Genomic DNA, 20,840 nt, shown 5'->3' on the forward strand with positions numbered 1-20,840 from the left:
CCACTTTACTGCTTTCTGTAAATCCCTGGGCTCAGAGGTCACCCGGGGAGACTAAGAACAAAAAGCCACAACCCAAGACCTATTTGTGAACCATTAATTGGTATAGATTTCTGCCTATTTCCCAATGGGCTTTTTGTGGGCTCTTAAGACCTCCCTTAATAGCTGGGAACCCTGGGCTGCATTACAGCATGGAATGCCTCTGCTTGCTGTGTAGCTGAATAAACACAATTGCTTGAGAGAGTCTGTCTGGGGCATTGGCAAACTGGTGCCAGCACACTCTGGATTACCAGGTGCAGCAGAGCCAGGCTCTGCCCTGCCCTGCCCTAACAGTGGCTGCTGCCTTCTCTAGCGTGTTCAAGGGAAAGGGAGAAAGAGCAGATGTGATAGCAGCTGCTTCAGACCGAATTTGCTGTGTGCTGGAAGAGGTTGGCAGGGTGTTCTGCTGTGGTTTGTGATGTTTTGCTAGGTTTTTATTTTAGTGGGCAAGGGAGAAGATTGGCTGTTGAATGTAGGAATAGATGGTTGTAGTAAGAATACTTTTGAGAGAGTGGAGGGGCCTGTCTTAAGAGGAGATAATAGAGCAGAATGCACTGAGCATAAATTCAGAAGCCTTGTGCGTTAACTGCAATTGGTAAGCTCATAATGCAGACTTTACATTGCTGTTGCTATTTTTAGAGGGTAAGGTTTGATCCAGTTTGATATTACTTGGGGCGTAGAACACCTTTTAGGAGAGTCTATGTAGTTGGCATTGGAGACAGTCCTGCTTTTTTTTGTAGAGTCAATTTTGATCCTTTCAAAGATTGAAATAGGAGTAGAATTACAGCACTTTGACAGCCAAAGGTTTTTCATGAGATGTCAGTTACCCTCATGGAGTATATCTGGCACTGACAGAAAGAGCTTTTCAGAATAGCATCAGTTACTGCAATAAAGTACATTACTTGTCCCGTCTTTTAGACAAGGTGAAAAATACTGATGTGATCTGTAGCTGTGGCAGCAGCTCACACCATTCTCTCCCAAGCCAGGCTGAGATCATGAGATGACCTTGTCTTAGTTCAGAAAGTTTGTGAGATCATTCTAAAACCAAAATCGTACTTCTCTCTCTGAAGTGAAAATGTGATGGCTACAAGGACACTGAGTGCAAAAACGTCTTGGGGTGAAAGTTCGGGGAAAACAGATGAATGTAAATAAAGTGGCAGCATTGATGGATCTAATTTTGATGGAAGCTAATAATAAAAAACTTTGGTTTTCTTGCAATGGCATTTGGCATGAATTGTGATTTTATTCCTTTGCTTGAACTTGAGTTTTGATGGAGATATGAATTGCCAGAATGAGAGATGTAATCATGGAGAAATCATGCTGTCTGACTTGGGACTGCTAGAAGCTTTTATATCTCATATTTCATTGCTTTTCAGTTTCTTTCCTTTTTTCTTTTTTCTACACCCTGCATCCCCCTCCTTCCTTCTTTCTCTGCCCACAAGGCTCTGTCAATTGCACAAGCAGCCTTTCTTTAACCCTCTTCACATCCATTTCTTGGAATTCAGGGCTGGTTGACCTCTCTCTAGGAACCACTGCAGTTAAAACCAGAAAGCCAGATCCTGGTTTTGTTCTTTCCCAGCCATGAATTCAGAGCCCCAGCATCAATACAATAATGAAACCCTTGTTGGATTTCATTCCCTGCCCCATCGGAGCCTTGTCCATAGGATTTTGTTTGTTGATACTGTTAGTAACATCATGGGGGATGCACAGCCACAAGCTGGAAGCAAACAAACAACAGTGAAAAACAACCACAAACAAATAGCATTTGTCAGATCCCCTTTGTCAAAGGGTTTTCATTCAAAGCCTTAAAGCAGCAGTGACCATGTAGCATTGCCCCAAAGTGTGAAACCACCAGGAATGGGCAAATGCAAACATTTTGCCTATTAAGGTGTCTACAGCTTCTCCTCTTATTGTCTGTAGTAGTTAACTGTCTGCGTTGCTGTCTGTACACTTTAACTCTGTAACAGGCAGGTGGAAAATTTCCGTCCTGGTACGTGCCATCAAGCAGTGGCAGGGAGGCTACCACAGGATGATGCACAGACATGTACCCCACTTCCTAGCAGGCAAAATGCCTCCTCCCTTCCACTTCAGCTGTGCAGGCGTTGAACGAGGAGGCTGCATGGGGGCAGCCAGGTGGTTCTTGGGATGGACAAACAGGTGCAGACCTCTGGCCTACTGGAGCCCAGCCTGTTGCAAGGAGGCAGCCCTGGACATGCTGCAGGCTCTTCACTGTTCTGCCCCCTGGACGTCCCTGGAGCAGGGCCAGGGAAGCAAATGGACACTGTCTGTTCCCTCCTTGCTCTCCTTGTGACCGCACTGTAGGGCTCCTAGGCCACAGCAGCTTGCAAATGCCTTGGAGACTCCATCAGTGCTGGGACTGCTGATGGGCACAGAGCCCTTCCCCACGGCAGTGCGACAGCTGGGGAGCCATTGCCATCATGGGACCTCTGAGGTTTGCTGTGGGCAGGAGCCCCAAAGCACATGCAAGATTTTGGGATGTGATCAGTCGGGAAACCTGGGCATGTTGGACAAGCGAAGCCTAAACCTGTAGACAGGGAAAGATCTCTGCCAGCTGAAACTTGCCTTCTCCCATTGCAAGGAAGGCATTTTCCTGAGGTGTGTGTAGTATCACTGGCTTGAGGGAAATTTTCTTACGGTCTACAGCATGATGGCCCATCTCTCCAGGCAAATATATCATGGGCTGCTTGTGCAGCTTATGTAAATATTTTGAACAGGTTTTTTTCTTTGATGTGGGAATACAGACTGTGTTATTATTAATGAAAATCTAATCTCCCTTCTGGTCTGAGGGTTTTGACATGCAAATGAGCCAGAGGACATTTTATGTTACATCATAGTTTAATGGATAGGAAATTTGTTCAGAGAGTCAAGGTTAGTAAGATGTAATTTGGGAAGTTACAACTATGCTCTTGATTACAAAGAATGTTAAATACTTGATAACAGTTTTCTAAAAGCATCTGGAAAACATGAAAATGCTATCAGCTTTGCAAGAGACTGCTGTACTGGGTTTTCTTGACAAATGGAGAGGATTCAGATCCTCGTGGAGCATATGCTCATGTAGGTCTGGGATGAGGGAGTTTACAGCAAAAGGAAGGAGCAGTTGCCCGAAGTGCTGCTATTTGTAGTGTTAGGAAGAAAGGCAGCTCCTCTTCTGAACCCCTGTTACTTAGGGGAGTCCTGGGTGTGCATCAGAGCAGAGAGAGTAGGAAAGTCTGTCTTTAGACCGTACACAAACTGCGTTGAGGTGAATGTCAGAATTTTGTGTCTCCTACTGCAGAGAATGTCAGCTCCGTATGATCAATGGAACAAAAAATTTCAAGTGGGAAGTGAATGCACCACTTCCCCTGCTAATCTCTGAATCCAGAGATTCACAGCATTTGGCTTGACTATTCATGATCTATTTACTTTTTAAAATTCAGACATAGGCATGTGTGTGACGATTTATTCCTCCTTGTAATTGGATACAGTGATTAAATGAGCTTGCATATTATAGTTCATTGTCCTTCTGGGATGTGGGCTACTGTTTCTTCAGAACAGTAGCTCCTAATGGAATTAATTCCAGCTCCTGTATGTTTACTGTAATCGGTGATGTGTTTCTAAAAACTGATACAGAAAATCACTTTTAAATATATGTTCTTATATATGAAGTATTCGTCTAGCTGGAGGGTGGTATGTAATCCTCAGAGTCTTCCTTAAAGATGCTTTGCTACCTTCTCTGACAGGCTCTTTAGGAACGATAAATACATGCTCACTATTTTGTGACCTGAAAGAAACTATAAGAAGTGTTAAACCTAGCAGAAGTGTTTATCAGGCTGCAGCCATGGGAAAGTGATTGCAGTCTGAGACTGTCATCACATAATTGATAATTCCCCATGGGCTAACCGGTGGTGATATGGAAAGCATACTGCTTCTTAGTACAAAAAAAAATTTTTTTTATAATTGCCTTTAATGACTAATTGAATAAGCAAATCAGTTTAATAAAAAAAAAGGAGAAATTATGCTGTTAGCCTATTTAATTTGAAGAGGGCTTGAAAAACTGATAGGCAAAGGCAATTTGCAGTGGGATCACTATCTGACTCAGATTTGATGGTGTTAGCCAAAAGCATCGGTGTTGTCTGCATGGGACAGTGGGTTTGTGTACTTAGCCTTGGCAGGTACCTCCCGCCTCTCCCGAGCCTAGATCTGCCTCCTTTTCTCTATACACTGGAAAAATAAAGCACATTTTGTGAAAACTGTGCTGTCACTTATGGCCTAAAAGAGCTATAGAAATGAAAGATGGCAGCGAGCACTCGTCACAGCCAGGTGCTGAGTGGTGAAACATGGTCATGGAGCAGATGATCCAAGAGGCACCGTTTAATACAGGTGCTTATCTGTTATCGCAGTTTGTGATTGTCACCTTTTTCCTTAACATTGCAGCAGATTCATGTGTGCTTGTGCAGAAGGGTGGGGTTTACCAGTCAGCCAAGGAGATTCCTCTGTGCCCTGTGAAGTCCAGGAGACAGCTGGCTGTATTTATTTATGAAGGGCTAAACATTGAACACTTTCCATGAAATACAGAATGCATCTCTTGCATTAGATGCTTTCCAGTGTGTGCATGAAAAGCACAGCATCTCATAAGACTTGGAAAAGAAAGATACAAAGGAAGAAAGCTGGACTATACCAGTCCAAAGTTATGCCTGTCTGAGAGCTGTGTTTTGCATCTATTTTTTTTTTTTTTGTGACTGAGTCAATAAATAGCACTAAAAATCCAAAATAATGGCAAAAGGGAATATAAACTTTTAGAAAATTACCCCACTGTGCTTTCATCTGTAATTGCTTAGTATTTCCACTTTATTTAACTGAAATAAGCAAGGCCATCAAATAAAAACCCCTGAGTAATTATGGTACAGCTGAACCAAGGATCTAATTCTGAACTCCCCAATGAGTGTAAGTAGTTTGAAAATTATCAAAATAAAGGTCTTCTATCTTAAAAGTGTAGCATTGAGATGCTGTGTATTGCAAGCAGCCAAATTGCACACAAACACAGTTCAGCTGCCACAGGAAAATATGCCCATGCAGGTGTTTTAATACTTAGAAGCAGCTGAACTCTGGATAATATCTATTCCTTGTGTCTTACCCCTGTATGATCTTTAAACTGTGCAAGCAAGAAGCTTTGTGATTTCTTTTATTCAGCTGTCAGCACAGGGTTGTACTGACAAACACAATAGTTTGAAGTTTTTAGATGTTCTTAATACATATGCAGACTATGTGCAAGGCATTTTTTTATTGCTGTCTTCCATTAAGTTGTAATAATAGTAAGGAGAAAAGCTGTCTTTAATTACATGTTAACCTGTCACTGGAATGATTTGGGCGTCTCAGTGTAGCAAGTACAATTTCAGGTCATAATTTAAGGACCTATATCTTATAAATAAGTCTACAATTAGTGTAACAATGTATTTTAACACCACCATCATGAAACTCATCAGATTTTTTTGGAACCCATTCACCACATGGGGAAGCAAAATGCAGCTGCCTGATGAATGTTCTGGTGCTCATTGTTCTGGTTTTATACTGTGAAGCTGTGCTTCACTGCCCTGGGGAGTGGGGAGGAAGACAGGTGTGGAAATGTAAGATGCAGCTATGGCCCTGTTTGGTTTTTGGGTTCTCTTGGATGTCGTGTTCCTTGTGCCATCTGCCTCTGCCGCATTGCAGGTGTGTTGTTAGACATTGCATAGGTTATTTTGGAGGGGTCTGAGAACTGTTTGCCCATCAGCCTGAACTATTGTACACCCTGGGCAGAATGCTGGAAGTGGCATCCTCCAGTGCAGCTGTGACATTGCAGTATGCCAATGTCTGTCTGGGTCTCCTCTGGGGTTTGCCAGATATATTCCTCCCTCCCCAGCAGAGCCTGTAACACATCACAGCCATGCAGCACCCTGGCTGGGCCTTTTGCCTCCATATGTCAGAAGATGTTAAGTGAGTCTCTGCTTTTGAGGTTACGTGACAGTGGGCCACAGCTGTGTATGCAAGACCCTAACCTAGTGTGTGCGACCCAATACACCAAAAATATCCCACCACTTGACCTTTCGTGTGCTGGAAGAAATGTGTGGTCTGTTCATTAGTCTAGTGCATGCTATTCCCATCTTGTACAGAGATTTGGACCAAATCAAACAGTTCTTGCTCAGATGAAAATGCCATCGTTCCCTTTATAGGCAATTCTGTCAAATCAACAGAAGCCAGGAGTGTTTTGCCAGTGGAGGCTTTGTCGTGCTAGGCTTCCCTGAAGAGATGCTGTGATGTTTACTGCACATGCTCCAGTGCCACATGTTGGGGAGCTTGCCCTGCTTAGCATATTTATGATAATTTGGCTCCCAGGGGCAAACAAGATACTCCTTATATCTCCTTCCTTGGGCTGAAGCACAAAGAAATTTCCCCTTGCTGCTTTGTAGGGGGGAAAATAATAGATCAAAGCTTCTTGCTAAACACTTTTAAAAATACACAAGTGCGGATCTGTACATTTCTGTTCCCCTAAGGGACCTGTCCCTCTGGTTGTAAGGAAAGCAGTTAGCAGCAGGTGATGGGATAACGCTGCACACTGAAGTCTAGGCATTGTGCTTGACCTGCAGAGCTTTAGGTGGGGCACTACCACGTGTAGTTTGACCTGTCCTTTATCCATGTCATGTACCAGCATGGAATGTATTCTGGTCACTATACTGTAGTTGTCATAATCTGCTGGACTAGATGTTGTCCAAATACAGTGGATTTTGAAGTAAAGCCTTCTGGGGCTAATAGTCTCAACTTGAAAATAATGCCGATTAAGAGTTTTTAAATATATATACCCAAATATATATGTTATTTTTGGGTTGTAAACAGAAAATGTGGGCTCATGTTCTCAGAAATGTCACTGAGAAGCAGACTGTTTTAAAGCATCTCGATGATCTGGCGATTAGGAACTCACAATCATTTTTTGAAGATGTGATGATTTTTATGCTTATATACGATATTAGATTTGAAGATTACTGTTTCCTAGGAGTAGATTTTCCAATTCAGCAATGACAAAGACATGCTGAACATGAAACTTGGTTGTTCTTTAATGCCATGTAAGTGTTGGACAGCAAAGATTAAAAGAATGACAATTAAGTGCATCTTCCTTTGTGTTAACTTTCTGAAAGCTGAATGTCCTATTTTCAGTTTCCCTTTATACTGGAATATGTACTGGACTGGTGGACCAGGCAAAAGTCTCGAGCAGCCTAAAGGCACCTTAGAGCACCCATTTGGTAGGACCAGGCTTCCAGTGGCAGAGAGGAGAGAGGATACAGCCCCTTTTTGTGTACTGGTGTCAGTTCCTGGAGGATGGCTGCATGCTGTGCTGCCACCAGGCAACCAAAAGTCCTGTCCTGCTGGCACCGCTGAGACAGTGACAGCTGTTGGTGGTACCTGGAACTTGTGTCATTGAGGGGTCTGAGCTGGAGACATTGCATCTCCTTGGTTGCCTGGGGAGGAGGGTGATGGCACTGATGCAAAGAAGTTCCTGTGCAAGACAGAAGCAGAAAAGTAGAACCTTGCCTTGTACTTGCTCGTACAACTTTCGCTGAGCCACACCAGTGCCTGGAGTGGCAGGCAATGTGCAAGCTGGAGGTGCAAACCCAGGAGGGCACATCACAGCAGGCTGTGCTCAGGCAGCTGGTCTGCAGGCAGAAGGATGAAAGGGAACCATTAAATCTTTTATCCTCTGTCCTGCTGCTCCAGGCAATCCGGGCCTGGCTGGCTTATTTTAATCAATCGATGGAAAGAGAGGATGGGTTTTTCTCCTCAAGTACTTTGGGAAATGCCTGATGTGAACAAGGAGTGTCTGCCTTCTGCTTGCGTGAGGATTTCACATTTCACATGTGCATTAAAATACCTCCGTATACCGTCAAGTTTCACTGCATGGAAAACTTCAGTGTTTTAGATGCAGCAGTCAAAGGCACTTTTTAAACAAAAAGTATCAACATCTTAGGGTGACTGCTGTAGGCAACATTTCTAATGCTTCAAAATGTATTAGGTGTAGAGGATTTGTCCAATAATTTCAAGTAGCCCTGGCCATTACAGCTGCACATGAATCACCAGGGCTCCCTCCTACCTGGGGGAAAATAAGAGAGCTTCAGATTTCTATGTGGGAAAATTAGTGTCTCATTAAAGCTGGACAAGTTTGACATTTGCTCTCTGCCTGTGGTTTCAGGGCTTTTTGTCCCTCCAACAAAATAAGAAACTGCTCCAATACATGTGATAGCAGCAACTGGAATGCAACTTTAGGAGGATCTTTGACCTTACCAGACAGAATGTGTTTGATTCATTCTGCAGATGTTAAAATACTGCCAGAAGTTTCTGGGAGATGACCTTAGAAATGATTCCTAGTTCTGACTTTTGTGCTCCAATAAAAAATGTGGTTGTACAAGTTAAATATCTTGCCCTTCTGTATTTTAGTTTTCCAACCTAATGCCAGAAATAAATGTCTTGCTCTTTATTCCTTTGTGCATTGATTTCTCGGTGCCTCGGTGGTTAGGTGACATAACTACTATAATTGTTTTAATACATTAGCAGCAAATTATATATCAATGTTCTTTTTTTTCATTGACCTTTCTTTCTCAACATCATTTTCATTTTTTTGCTTCGTGCTGTGTCCATGGTGGCATAGCACTATTAGAGGATTCGATTTTGAATTAAGGGCTAATCCTTCAAGGTCCTGAGCACCGTTGCCATCGCCTGAATGCAAGGGAGGTCTGGGACCTCTCAGCAGCCTCTCAGACATGAGCAATATCTTCCTAGATCAGATAGCAATTTGCATTTACTGTTTGTACTCAGAAACATCCTGACATTTTTACTAAATTGCTGTGGAATTACAGATTACTGAGAAACTTCTGTCTTTGAAAGAGTTGGCTGCCATCAAATCGTTTTTCCGTTTCTGCAGAACAAGCAATTTTCTGATTACAACTCAATTCTCAGGACCTGTGCTTGCATTGCTGAAAGGTTTCAGTGCATTGCATAGTATTATGTGAACTAAACCACACAAAAAACCTACATGTAGCATTGTCTGCCTTGAGGTGTGTTACAATTTTCTCATTTTGCAGAAGGGAGGAAGAAGTGTGACAAGAATTTATCAAGGCTACATGCTTTCAGCACTAAGAGGCTGAAAAAACTTGAAAATGCTTTGCTGTAGCCCTCATTTTGTTTAATTTGAACTAAGTGACTGAATATTTAAAATAGAAAAAAGTATTTATTCCCTATGGAATAGTAAGTAATCAGCATCCATTTTACTCAGGCACAGGGCTCATCTGTCTGTTTGCCCAGCTGTAACCCCATCTCACAGGGCTGCTTTTCTTGATGATTTTGAGACATGCAAGTCTTAACTATTTCTCATCAGTATGTTGTTGCTAACCCCATCAGTGAATATTTTCTTTTAAAAAAATTATTTCCAACATGTGCTATGAGGTCAGAAGGTGCATTAGTGTTATTGATCCCAGGTTTTCAGTCACAGACAGGAGGATAAAAATTCCAAAGGATTTGGCTGGTCTAGCTGTTGACTTTTTTTCCCCAAATACACTCTGGGGGATGAGCCTCATAAAGCATTAGAGAAAAGTGTCTGGTCCTGCAAGGTAGGGATGCTGCACTGAATGTACATGAGAGCAGAGTTGATGATGATTATTAAATTTGTAATTCTGGCTAATACTGGTAAGTGTATTAACATAAGGGGATGTCAGGAGCTGACCATATGGTCATCTTACCATCTTTGCCATAGTCACAATTGGGAGATGGCATAGCTAAAGGGTTTTAGAATTCATTCTATGTTGTCTAAAATACATTTATTTTTCTCTTCATCTTTGTCTTTCTTGAAAATATCCCCCCTCTTCAAGCACCAAAGAGATTTCATTATCACACAAAAAACCCCTCAGTTTGCATTGATGTTTGAAAAATGCGTGTGAAGCCCCCACTTGTATTTTGTGCTGCTGGAGTTCCTACATGCTGACGACCAATGCATTATACTAAAGTTCTAACATGCTGAGGTTGAAGAAGATATTATGACCTCTTTTTATTTGTTACATTTCTGAAAGCTAAGTTGAGCAGGAAGAACACTTAGTGATTTCTTCTGCTTGGAAAGCAGAGAGTTTGGAGTGTTATATTTTTGGTTTGGTGCATGAGTTTTCATTCTCTCAGTTTAATTCTCTCATACACACGTAGTGACAACCACAAATGCTCTGTAGCATGACTAAGGCTTTCCACTACAACGGCAAGAGTAGTTTTAACCTATGAGTTACTGAATTCCAGTGGCTTGTTCATTCAGGCAATTTTTTTTCCTCTTTTTTGTTGTTGTTTGGTTTTCCTTCAGTCTCCATACAGGTTTAGCCTCCACCAGCAAATCCTTGGACAAAGCTGAATCACTACTTTGCATAAAGTGGAAAAAAACTTGCATTCCAGTGCTTTATCTATATTTTCTTATAATCCGATTTAGTGTGGAATACAAGCCTGAAAAACCCTTAAATCTTTCTGTAATTCTTGCACAGCCATTCACAATGGATTTGTACAGTGCAAAGTCGAAGAGATTTGGGTTTAGAATAGTGATAAGTTAAAAAAAAAAACCCCAACCCCCCCAAAAAAGAAAAGGAGATTACTTGTTTTTCTTTGCAGTTTAACAGATTTCACTATCAGTACCCTCTTCCCAGCTAACAGTACATGACATGTACATGACATATACAATCTGCAGAGAAAGGAATATAGAGTTTTGATGCTTATATTCCTCTGTATTGAGGAATTTACCTTTTGTAAGCCATGCAGTTATAAGAAGAAAGCTCCATGCATTGGATGTTTTAAATCCTGTTGTTGCCTTGTTTTGCATAGCTTTATTTTTTTCATAATATTTAAATAAGCATATAATGGAAAGGATAGAACATGGAAAAAGAAATGCTACAGAGTGGAAAAAAAAGAGTCTGAAAAGTTGCTCTGTAAAGTCTGATATGAAAAAGAGAATGGTTCTTGTCATTTCAGAAGTCAATTTGTCACCGAAAGTGGGAGGACTTGTTTGGCTTATTTTTCTGCTTCTGTTTATTTTTTCTTTTTTTTTTTTTTTGTTGGTAGCCACTGAGAAGTAGCAAACCAAAATCTATTCAGGATGTACTAGTGTGATCCAAAAACCAGGACAAACTGGAATTTGTTATCAAGTTATCTCCTCTTGTGGATATAAAGGGATTAATGACTCAGGCATTAGGAATAATTATATCTGGCTTAGCTGGACAGTGTGTCTAATATTAGCAGTAGGGCAGTAGGTGTATTCTAAATGCAGCCTGAGCTATTGGACATGTTTGTAATGTACATGTATGTGCAGTATTGGTTTAGCTGTGGGGTCTAAAGATGCTGGTTGGTGCACGTGCATGTTAGTAAATAATGTGTGAACATATTGCTAGGCGAGTAGTTAGAGATGTGTAGCTGTCTGTGACACTTGAATGTTTCCCTTGCTTTTCCTTCTTTACTCATTCTATGAGATAGCTTTTTTAGTATTTGCATTTTAGAGCTGTCCTCAAATATAATGAATTTAACTATTACTCCCTTTGACAAAGGCATTTCCTTTAGATTAAGTCTCTTTGAATGTTTATGTTACAAGTTATTAGTGTGAGACTGCTCCACTGATGCCTTGTACCCCTGCAGTAGTTTAAGAAAATGCTCCAGTTTGAGAAGAGGGTACAGATGTTTGACATGGCAACACCATGAAGTGTACTGCCTGTCCTGATTTGTTAAATATCTGTCACAGATGATTTTTCTCTACAGATACGTAATAATTTCTGTCCTAAGCCTTAGTGATTGATACCCTGCCTAGAGAAGAGGGTGGAGAAAGGAGAAAAGAAACTACTGGAAAATCATATTTGGTGTGCAAACCCATGTAGGAAACCCATTATTTCCTCCTGGCATTTATAATTGTACCATCACCTTGGTATTTGTAGAGTTGTCTTCTCAGAGAGAAAGGGCATCTTCTGTTAGAGAGGTAAGTGGGCACGTGGAAAGCAGCAGGGAATCCTGTCTGGTTTTTAAGTAGGTGGGAATATATGATGTGTTGTTTATCTAGATATTTTATTTCTTTTATTTATTTAAATACCTAATATTTACTGTCTCTGGGACCCTAGGTTCCCCTTCCCACCAAATACACCATGGTTGCTATTGGCTGTCATCACCCTATACACGCAGTACAGTTGTAACTTCTCGTGGAGATGTACTGCCGGGTCCTTCAGTAACCAGCTGAAAGCAAATGTTTCACATGGGTGAGAGTGTCTATATACTTCTCTTTCTATCCCTTGGCCACCCTGAATGTGTCTTGCAGAAGGACTTGTCCATTGCAGAAAAATGGGACGAGCAGTACTAACTGTTCCTGCTAAAGCTGTGTCCATGGTTTATTTCACTTGGGAGAAGAAGAGGGCTCATAGCCCGGGAGAAACTGTCTCAGCAGAAGCTGGTGCAAATTGATTATTTAATAACAAACAAGCACTGTGCCTGCTTTTTTATTATTTTTATGCCTATGGAACTTGCACGCAATTGGTGTGGTGAGATTACTGCCTAAGGCTGCCCCCAAAGAGCTGCAAGAACAGGAGGCCATGGAACTCATGCTGGTTCCATTGCATGTCTTAATGAAGCTTTAAAATGCTTGAAATTGTCTTTGAAATGAAATATTCCATAGCTGCAATTTAGCTGCAGACTTTGTAATAATTGCTTAGCCAAATAAAGGAAAATTGTGAGGAACAAAGAAAAGTTAGATGGATGGCTAGAAGAAAAAGATTAAATAAAAAATTCATGAAGAAGAGAAATAAAAATCATAGCATCACAGGCTTTTGCACCAAGACTTTTCTTCCAATATCTTTTCTTTTCCAACTATTACTGTGCATTTTATTCTCCCTGTTTGCTACAAATGCTAAAAACCCACTTTTTCTATAGTAATAATAGGGAAAATTGTCATGAATTTAAGCAGAAACTGGAACATGGAGTAAAATTTTAAAAGGGGTATGCATTTCACTGCCATTCTGAGTGGGGGTATGGTTAACTGTAAATTATTAGTGATTTGACTGGAATTGCTCTTTTTTAACTCTTAAATCAAATGTGACTAAACAGAAAAAAAACCAGAAAGACTTTTTTCATATTTTTTCAGCCCAACTTGTACACTTACAGCCCTTCCTCATTCAAGTTTACTGCTCTTAGTGGCCATTAGTAGCAGAATGAATAATATGCTGTGAATTAATCCTCCCATGGTTACCCTTTCTCTCCATTTGTAGATTAAGACTAGCAAATCATTTTTTGTGGACACGTATTAATATCCAGAAGTGTCTGACAAGTGTGCAGTGGTTTGTTTTGAGCAAATTATTTTTGAAGTATCAGTACACCCTCAGGTTTTGTGTTCCTGCTATGACATGGAAAACCACTCTGGAATGAGTTTAAATTACAGGGCATTTAGGAAGAAAATACAGAAGATAGTTACAGTGAACAGTAGGACTTCAGGGAAATACCTACAAGCTAGTTGAGGCATTTTAAAATACGAATATTATTGTAAAGTCTTTAGGTGATGTATGGTAATAGATATTTAATCTTGCAAAAGCACTTTCATTGCTTACTTGTTACAGTAATTTAACGGATGAGTGATGCTATTAATGGACCACATGTATAATCCAGACTTTTTTTGTTCAAAACATTCCTCTAGGGTTTAAATTTCTAAACATGTTCAGAGGTAATTTGAAGAAATTTAGCCTATACACAAGCTGTGGGAAACACAATTTATTAAGGTTTTTTTTAGCATTTCTTCTCCATTTAGGGGATAAAAGAAATCACTGTGTATACATATGTGCAACTTTAAGTGGGCTGAGTGATATACCTTATTTTGATGGGGTTGTTAGAAACCAGAGACTGTGAATGGAAGGACATGGAGACAGAGGGAGATGCACAGAGGGCTTAAAACTAATTTTAAGTTATCTGAACAAACATACAGACTTTCCATCACTGTTTGGTTTGTTGTGTTTTGTTTTGGTTTTTTTTGAGAGAGAATTGCATTAGTAGTAACATAGTTCTTGCAAGAAAATAAAAAAGCAAAAAACTGACATTATAGTAAAACCAGCCTTTCTTCCCATCCCAACACTTTGGGATGCTGGGAGAATTGAAGATAGACATCTGGAAAACAGATTATTATGATATAATAGAAATAAACCTGTAAGTTGTTTTTAAACACCAGTTATTGTGATAAATTCACACTATTTTGAACAATTAGAGAAGTTCATTGACAAGTATTGCAGTTTTTGCTTCAACTAGGACTTAATTTCTTTTCTGCACACATGGCTTTGTTTTGCTGAAGCTCAGATAGCCCCTACACAGAGCAGGAAATTAGGGAAATAATCTGTTGTAAATGTCTCTTTCACTTTGTGAGGAATCACTGCACAGTCACATAGTTCAATAAAGAACTAAAATGTGTTTGTTGACCCCAAGCTCAGCTGTTTCCAAATAAATGTTTGTGAAACCTCCAACGTTAATAGCCTCATGGTACCATCCAAAAGACGTGCAAGAGAATGAATAGATGACCTTTCAGATAGAGAACAAGCTGTTCGCCGTGCCTTTCCATTTACTGAGACAAAATACTCTTTTTATGCAGAGATAGTATTTTCCACCGTTTTTAACAATGTTGGGTAGAATAAAGAATTTAATTGTTTTGCTTCTGGGTGCAAGGGTTTTAACCTATGTGTCCTTAGACCAGGACTCTTTCTAGATCAGCAGTGTTAAATGCATTGAGCTAGATAGACTTACTTGAATTTTTTTGAAAGACACTGGAGGTATTTTGAATCTCATGCTCATGGAGTGGGATGTCATTAGCGATCCATCCATGTTTATCTGTGTGACATCTGTCTGTGGATGATGTATGGATGAATCCTCATTGCCATCATGCACCGCAGCTGTGGGATCAATAATTTACTGATAAGGTCCAAAGCAGCTGTAAGGGAAATTGGTCTAAATTATTGTGAAATTGCAGCCTTGCTGTGAAAAGCTGCTGGGATGCTCTCAGTTGCACACTCGTACACGAGCACTAGCTTGGACTGGAACAGATCACAAACAAATAGTGAGAAAATCGGGTACAGAAATCAGGGCTCAGCCTTGTCTTTCTCATGTGAGGTATGGTTTGGCCCTTAGTCTTTGCAGTTGTAAATCCACCACTTAAATCACAACTTAGTATAATTGGGGCTAACTATTGCCAGCTAGTTATACTGGTAAAATACTTTTGCTCTACCGTATAACTGGAATAATTTCTGTTATTGTTCAGCCTCTGTCCATGTTTCTGTTCTTATCTGAAAAAAACAGAGTTGTTTTCTTGTTAAAGGGAACACAGAGTATTTGCTGAAATTAAAAGAAATACAGTCCACAGGAATCCCTCAAAACTTGAGGAAATCTTACCATTTGGGGAAAACAAAATGGAACCAGAAAAACAAACAGAAACATTTTTATTTTGAGGTTAAAAAGACTGATAAAATTGTCCGTTTGCATAAAAGAAAAGATTTTGTTGTGTGAACCAAATACAGATTCACTCCTAGATTATGCATCATGTATGAGTAGTTTACTAAAATTGTAATCAAATTTGTTTAAGAGTTTTATAATGATTTCATTTGGAAGGGAGCTGTGAAACCATCAGGTCCAACCCATGCTGGAAGCAGGTTCAGTAAGACCAGGATGCTCAGAGTTTTGCACAGGAAAGCCCTGAATATAGTGATGTTGGAGATTCTGCAGGTAACCTGTCACAATGGTTGGGTGTCCTCACAGGAGGAAAAAATAAGTACCTTGATCTCGACAGATTTTCTTTGGTTGCCATCTCTGATGGTTGCCCCGTATCATTTAGTAGCACACCTCCAGGAAAAGTCTGGCTTGCTCTTATCTCCATTCTGCCACTGGGTTTTTGAAGACCACCATGAGATTACCTTGAGCCCTGTCATCCAAGAGCAAACCCAGAGCTTTCAGCCCAGTGATGTGTGTAGTAAAGGTTTGGAAAAATCCTAAAAATAGTGTGACATGGGAATGAGGAACAAAAGTTACACTGAGATCCAAAGTGGTCTTCGTCGTGACAACCTGAGGTGCTACAACTGCAGTGTGTAGGGATGGTCTGTTAGCAAGTACCTTCAGCCTGGTTTTGTAAGATAGAAACCAGGTGGAGAAAAAAGCCTTCATTGATACAATTGAACAAACCTTAGAGAAAACATCTCAACACTTACAGTGATGCCCACAAGACTAGCCAACCAGCTAAAGATTTGAATATATTTATGTCATAGTTCTCAACTACTGTGCCTAGATGTTAATCACAGTTCATGGCAATCCTAGTTTTCTGTCCTATTACTAAAATGTGAATCTCCTGAATTTCCAGAACAAGCTAACATGTGGAAAGGCTGCTTTGTGTGCAGCTGAGCTAACCAGGATGGCAGTGTTTGTTACAAAGACTCTTTCTTACTGATTCCTGAACTATTATGAATTATTTTGTGCATGCTTGTGCCTGTTGGTGCTTTGGGAGCTGAGGATGTGCTCGTTAAATAAAGGGGCTGATCTCTGCAGTGGCAACACATTGTTAACTTTTTGAAACTTAAAGGTTTATGTATTCTGTATTCTTTCAACCTTTTTTTTAAGGGTGGGGGTCCTGTTCCTGCCATGCCCAGTAACAGGAGTAGATACTCTCTTCCTGCTCTTACTAATTTATTGTACCTTGGGCTCTTTTTGTCTTCCTCTGCAGAAACTCTCCTGGATGACTTCCTTCTCACATACACAGTTTTCATGACGACCGATGACTTGTGCCAGGCACTTCTGAGGCAATATCCTTTTATTGAATGTTTTATTCATGGGGGTCACACACTTACTCGTAGTTTATCTATTGTTGAGCCTTATATCAAAGTTACATGCCTAGATTTGAAACAGATGCCTAACTTATAGCAACAATGCAATTTTGTATCAGTTTTTGTTTAAAGATAAATAAACCTTTATAACTGTGACAAGGTAGAATTTAAAGTGGGGTTAAAACCTTCCCAGGTTACGTTAATTCATCAAATACCTACATGTGCATAACACATTTCAGAATACACAAGGAGAAAAGGTAAAGAATTTTACAGTCTCTGCTCCTTTTATCATGTGATACAGGATGTATGTCTTAAGTGATTATTAGATAAAAGAATTATTTTCATGTATTTCCAATGACTTCCATAAGCTATGGATCAATATTTGAATAAACTTGTGGCTATAAAATGAACTTCCTTTTTAAATTTTTTTTAAAAATCTTTTTCCAGTCTTTAACTTCTGTGGTGAAAACATCATTTTTTTTACCTTATAAAAGAAAGAACCCTGAAGGGACAGGAATAATGTACAAAGTGGGTATCATGTGACATTTGGTCTTTCTACCTTATGAACAGAGAACAATAGTAGAAATAGTATTTCAGGGTTTTTTAGATTTTATTTTAATAGTGTTACTTCTGCAGGTAATGTAATTTGTGCAGGCAAAAAGAAACTGACTTCCTTTGCCTGTTTTTTGTGTTATTGTTAATGATGCTTTGCCCTCCTTCCCACAGACATTCACATTGGCATCCGTGTGCAGGACAAAGCTTCATTCTCAGTTCTGCAGAAAAGATATGACTGAACATTGTATAATTCCTTTTGAATTGATTTTACTTTTATAGACTCACCTCTCTGATCTGTGAGGGAAAAAGCTCCTGTTGGCACAGAGGATGAATTACTATTCCTATTACTGACAATTTCATTCCCGAAAGTTATGAAACTCCTAAAGCTCCAGACAGGATAAAACATTTAAAACTGAGCAGTGCAGTGAAAAAAATCTTTCATTAGCAAATGAGATTATTGCAAAGTTTTTGTCAGTAATTTTAAAGTTTCTGCGAGATCTTATTGTATGTTCCTTAACCTACTGCACCTATTGTGCTAAGAACCACCAAGGGAAAGAAGACGACTCTGATGTGTCCTGCAGGAAAAGAAAAGTCTTGCATTTGGTGTCTCAGTGGACTTCTCTGTACAAAGACTGGTTACATGAGGATGAGCATTTAAAACAATTTTTAAAGGTATTGAAACAGTTTCTGTGATGCATTTCAGCACTGTTTAATTACATACTGTGTCTAAAAAGCCCCAACAGCAAAATCTATAAAATGTATTTTTTCATACTTACTTTCTTCTCTATGAAATCTATAATATAAAATGATTTACATGTGTCTTCTTTAAATGCCTTAGATATAGTCAGTTTAAACAGAAATCCTGTGTTCTCAATATAGTCAACATTAAAAGCTTTCCTTTAACACATGAGACTTATGGAACTCCTGTGGTTTCTAGAAAATGGGAAAAGTTGGGAAGGTAAGAAATAAAACTGCAAAGATGTGGAGGTTCCTTGGACACACTGATCATATCTGTCAGAATAGGGTCTGCAGTCAGTATCCAGAGGTTTATAGACATAGTGAGTTTTGAGATGTCTGTGAGAGATGCTACTTTGACTGAGGAGTGAAATCCTATTCCACAGTGTTTGCTGGGTGCACATGGAGAACAACATAGCTTTATGTATTTTAATAAATAAAATTTTGTTCCTTACTTGTTAGCAAAGTTCTTCTGATATTTCTGTAGGAGTTCCAAAAGCTCTTAAAATTCCCTTGTAAATTTGCAAATAGTGCTGTTGTTGCTAACCTAAAATCTATCTGGTTACTGATTTTTTTTCAATAGATTTCTTTTCCCTGCTGGTTGAAAAATGAGAGTATTTTAGGAGACTTTGCAGTATCTTCCACTTTTCCTGATGAGACTCTTTGCGACTGGAGATCTTCTTAAGGGTCTTTTATCTCTTCAGTCACTCACTCAAGACAAAGGCATGAAACATTGAATGAAATGTGGAAAAAGTCTTGAGATTGCTTTTTTTTTTTTTTATGGTTTTGTTTTGGTTTTAAGTAGGACACGTTGCATATGGAAGCAGAGACCCCAGGATTTTTGCTGTTTGGTACTAGATGTGTGTTGATGTTCTGGAAGGGGGATTTCATTTCAGGCATCAGTTATATCACACTGAGTTGCACCTGTCTGGATGCAGGGCTTTCTGGCCATGGTGGTGTGTGACTGTGCACTGTCTCACAATTCCTCTTCTGGAAGCTTGTATGCAATATTAAACAGCAATAATATTAATGATGGTTGTAGTTATATGTGAAAAACCAACATACAGGGTTGTAGGCTAAAATCATTCGTGCAGAAGTCTGTGAATGTGGGGCTAAAGCAAATCTGGTGACTCAGCTCAGCCATATGATCCTCGTCTTCTTGGAAGGGAAAGAAAAGGCTCTACATGCAGATTCGGAAAAAGCGTAGAGAAAATATTTCCTAGGATTTCAATGATGACAATGTCTTCCCCCAAAATTAGAAGTAAGGTTTATTTATGTATTAGTTTACAACTAGGGAGAGTTGTGGGAGTTTGTGGGACACATCAACTCAGTTTAAAATGCATGCAAGTGTGAGGAAAGGTAAAGTAGAATATTTGCCATTTTTTTAAAGTCTTAATCTAATCTTTGTTGTCATTTTGGATAAGTGATGATGATGCGGTGTGTTGTCATGCTTCAGAATCTGACCTAACCCAGATTTCATGTAATAGCCACAAATGGTGTTTTAAATTTTCCTGCTTATAGACAAAATAGTACAAGCATTTTGCCCTCTCACTTGGTAGACAGTACTAAGAGTGTTTCTCCAAAGGCAAGCTGAATATTTACCAGTCTGGAAATTTAAAGAGGAACATTCTCTCCTTACAGGTTTTCCATAAATACAATGATAAAACTTGTTTTAGTAGGATAGTGCCTGAATTGACTTAGACCACTGATATGATGCCTTAGATTTATGTTTGAGTTGTCAGATGTTTGCAGATACTGCTTTATTTTGTAGACTATATACAGAAATGTGTTAGATGATGTGTATGAGTATCCCGTTCTTGAGAAGGACCTGAAAGAATTTCAGAAGATACTTGGGATGCATCGCCGTCAGTAAGTATTGATTATATTTGTGATCAAGTCGTCCTTTATTCAGAGTGTAATTTATTTTGTTTGCCATCTTTCTGTAATTCAGTCAAGTGATAAGTGATACAAGTGGCATATTCATTTTTACAAATCATCCCTTCTTTAACGCTAGATTATTCAATATTTGCTGATGTTTGTTGGGCAGTGTTTGTGATTCAGCATTCACTTCCATCAATTTCATTTGGGATTACTTACAAGCAGAGCAATAGTTTGTGGAGAAGCTGGCAAAAATTCTCTCAGAAGTTGCAATCTGTGACTTCAGATGGTACCTTCATTCCCTCCACAGTACTGAGAAGCAAATCACTTGGAATAGTAATCTCAGAGTTATTATTTTACTAATAATTATGGCATCTATGAAAGATATTTAATTGGCATGTTTTTCAACAAACGGAGGTTGTTTCCATGGTTTGGCTGCTGGGGAAGTGGAAGGAGCGATGCCCTTGAGGGTGACCCTGACTGCTGTGTTTGCCTACTCCAACAGCTCATGGGCTGGCAACATTTTCACTACATCGATTATACAAGTCAAAGGAAAGTTCTCTGGCTGAGCCAGATGCCTTTAGTGTTTCCTGAAGAACCTCTGCAGCCTTTCTGCAGTGACCATTTAGTGTTAAAAACTTTCTGATGTTGTAAACTTTGTAATAGCTAAAACTTCCTTTTCCTAAACTTTGGCTGGAAAGAATAATTGAGATTTTCCTTTTTGTTTCAGCACTGTAGATGAGTATTCACCTCATCGAAAGGTAATGCCAACCTCAT

At 39.6% G+C, this 20,840-nt stretch overlaps 1 protein-coding gene across 3 annotated transcripts in view; it reads left to right on the forward strand.

Moving 5' to 3' along the window:
• RAPGEF5 (Rap guanine nucleotide exchange factor 5) overlaps positions 1-20,840 on the forward strand; it is a 159,499-nt gene that overhangs the window by 105,521 nt on the left and 33,138 nt on the right. For all 3 annotated transcript variants that reach the window (XM_048303609.1, XM_048303617.1, XM_048303627.1), the window contains 4 exons: positions 16,796-16,874; positions 17,978-18,122; positions 19,957-20,054; positions 20,794-20,824. In XM_048303609.1, the coding sequence (XP_048159566.1) occupies positions 16,796-16,874; positions 17,978-18,122; positions 19,957-20,054; positions 20,794-20,824 (353 nt within the window). The remainder of the gene's footprint in view (positions 1-16,795; positions 16,875-17,977; positions 18,123-19,956; positions 20,055-20,793; positions 20,825-20,840) is intronic.

Source organism: Corvus hawaiiensis, chromosome 1 (assembly GCF_020740725.1).
Source record: "Corvus hawaiiensis isolate bCorHaw1 chromosome 1, bCorHaw1.pri.cur, whole genome shotgun sequence".
Taxonomy (NCBI): Eukaryota; Metazoa; Chordata; class Aves; order Passeriformes; family Corvidae; genus Corvus; species Corvus hawaiiensis.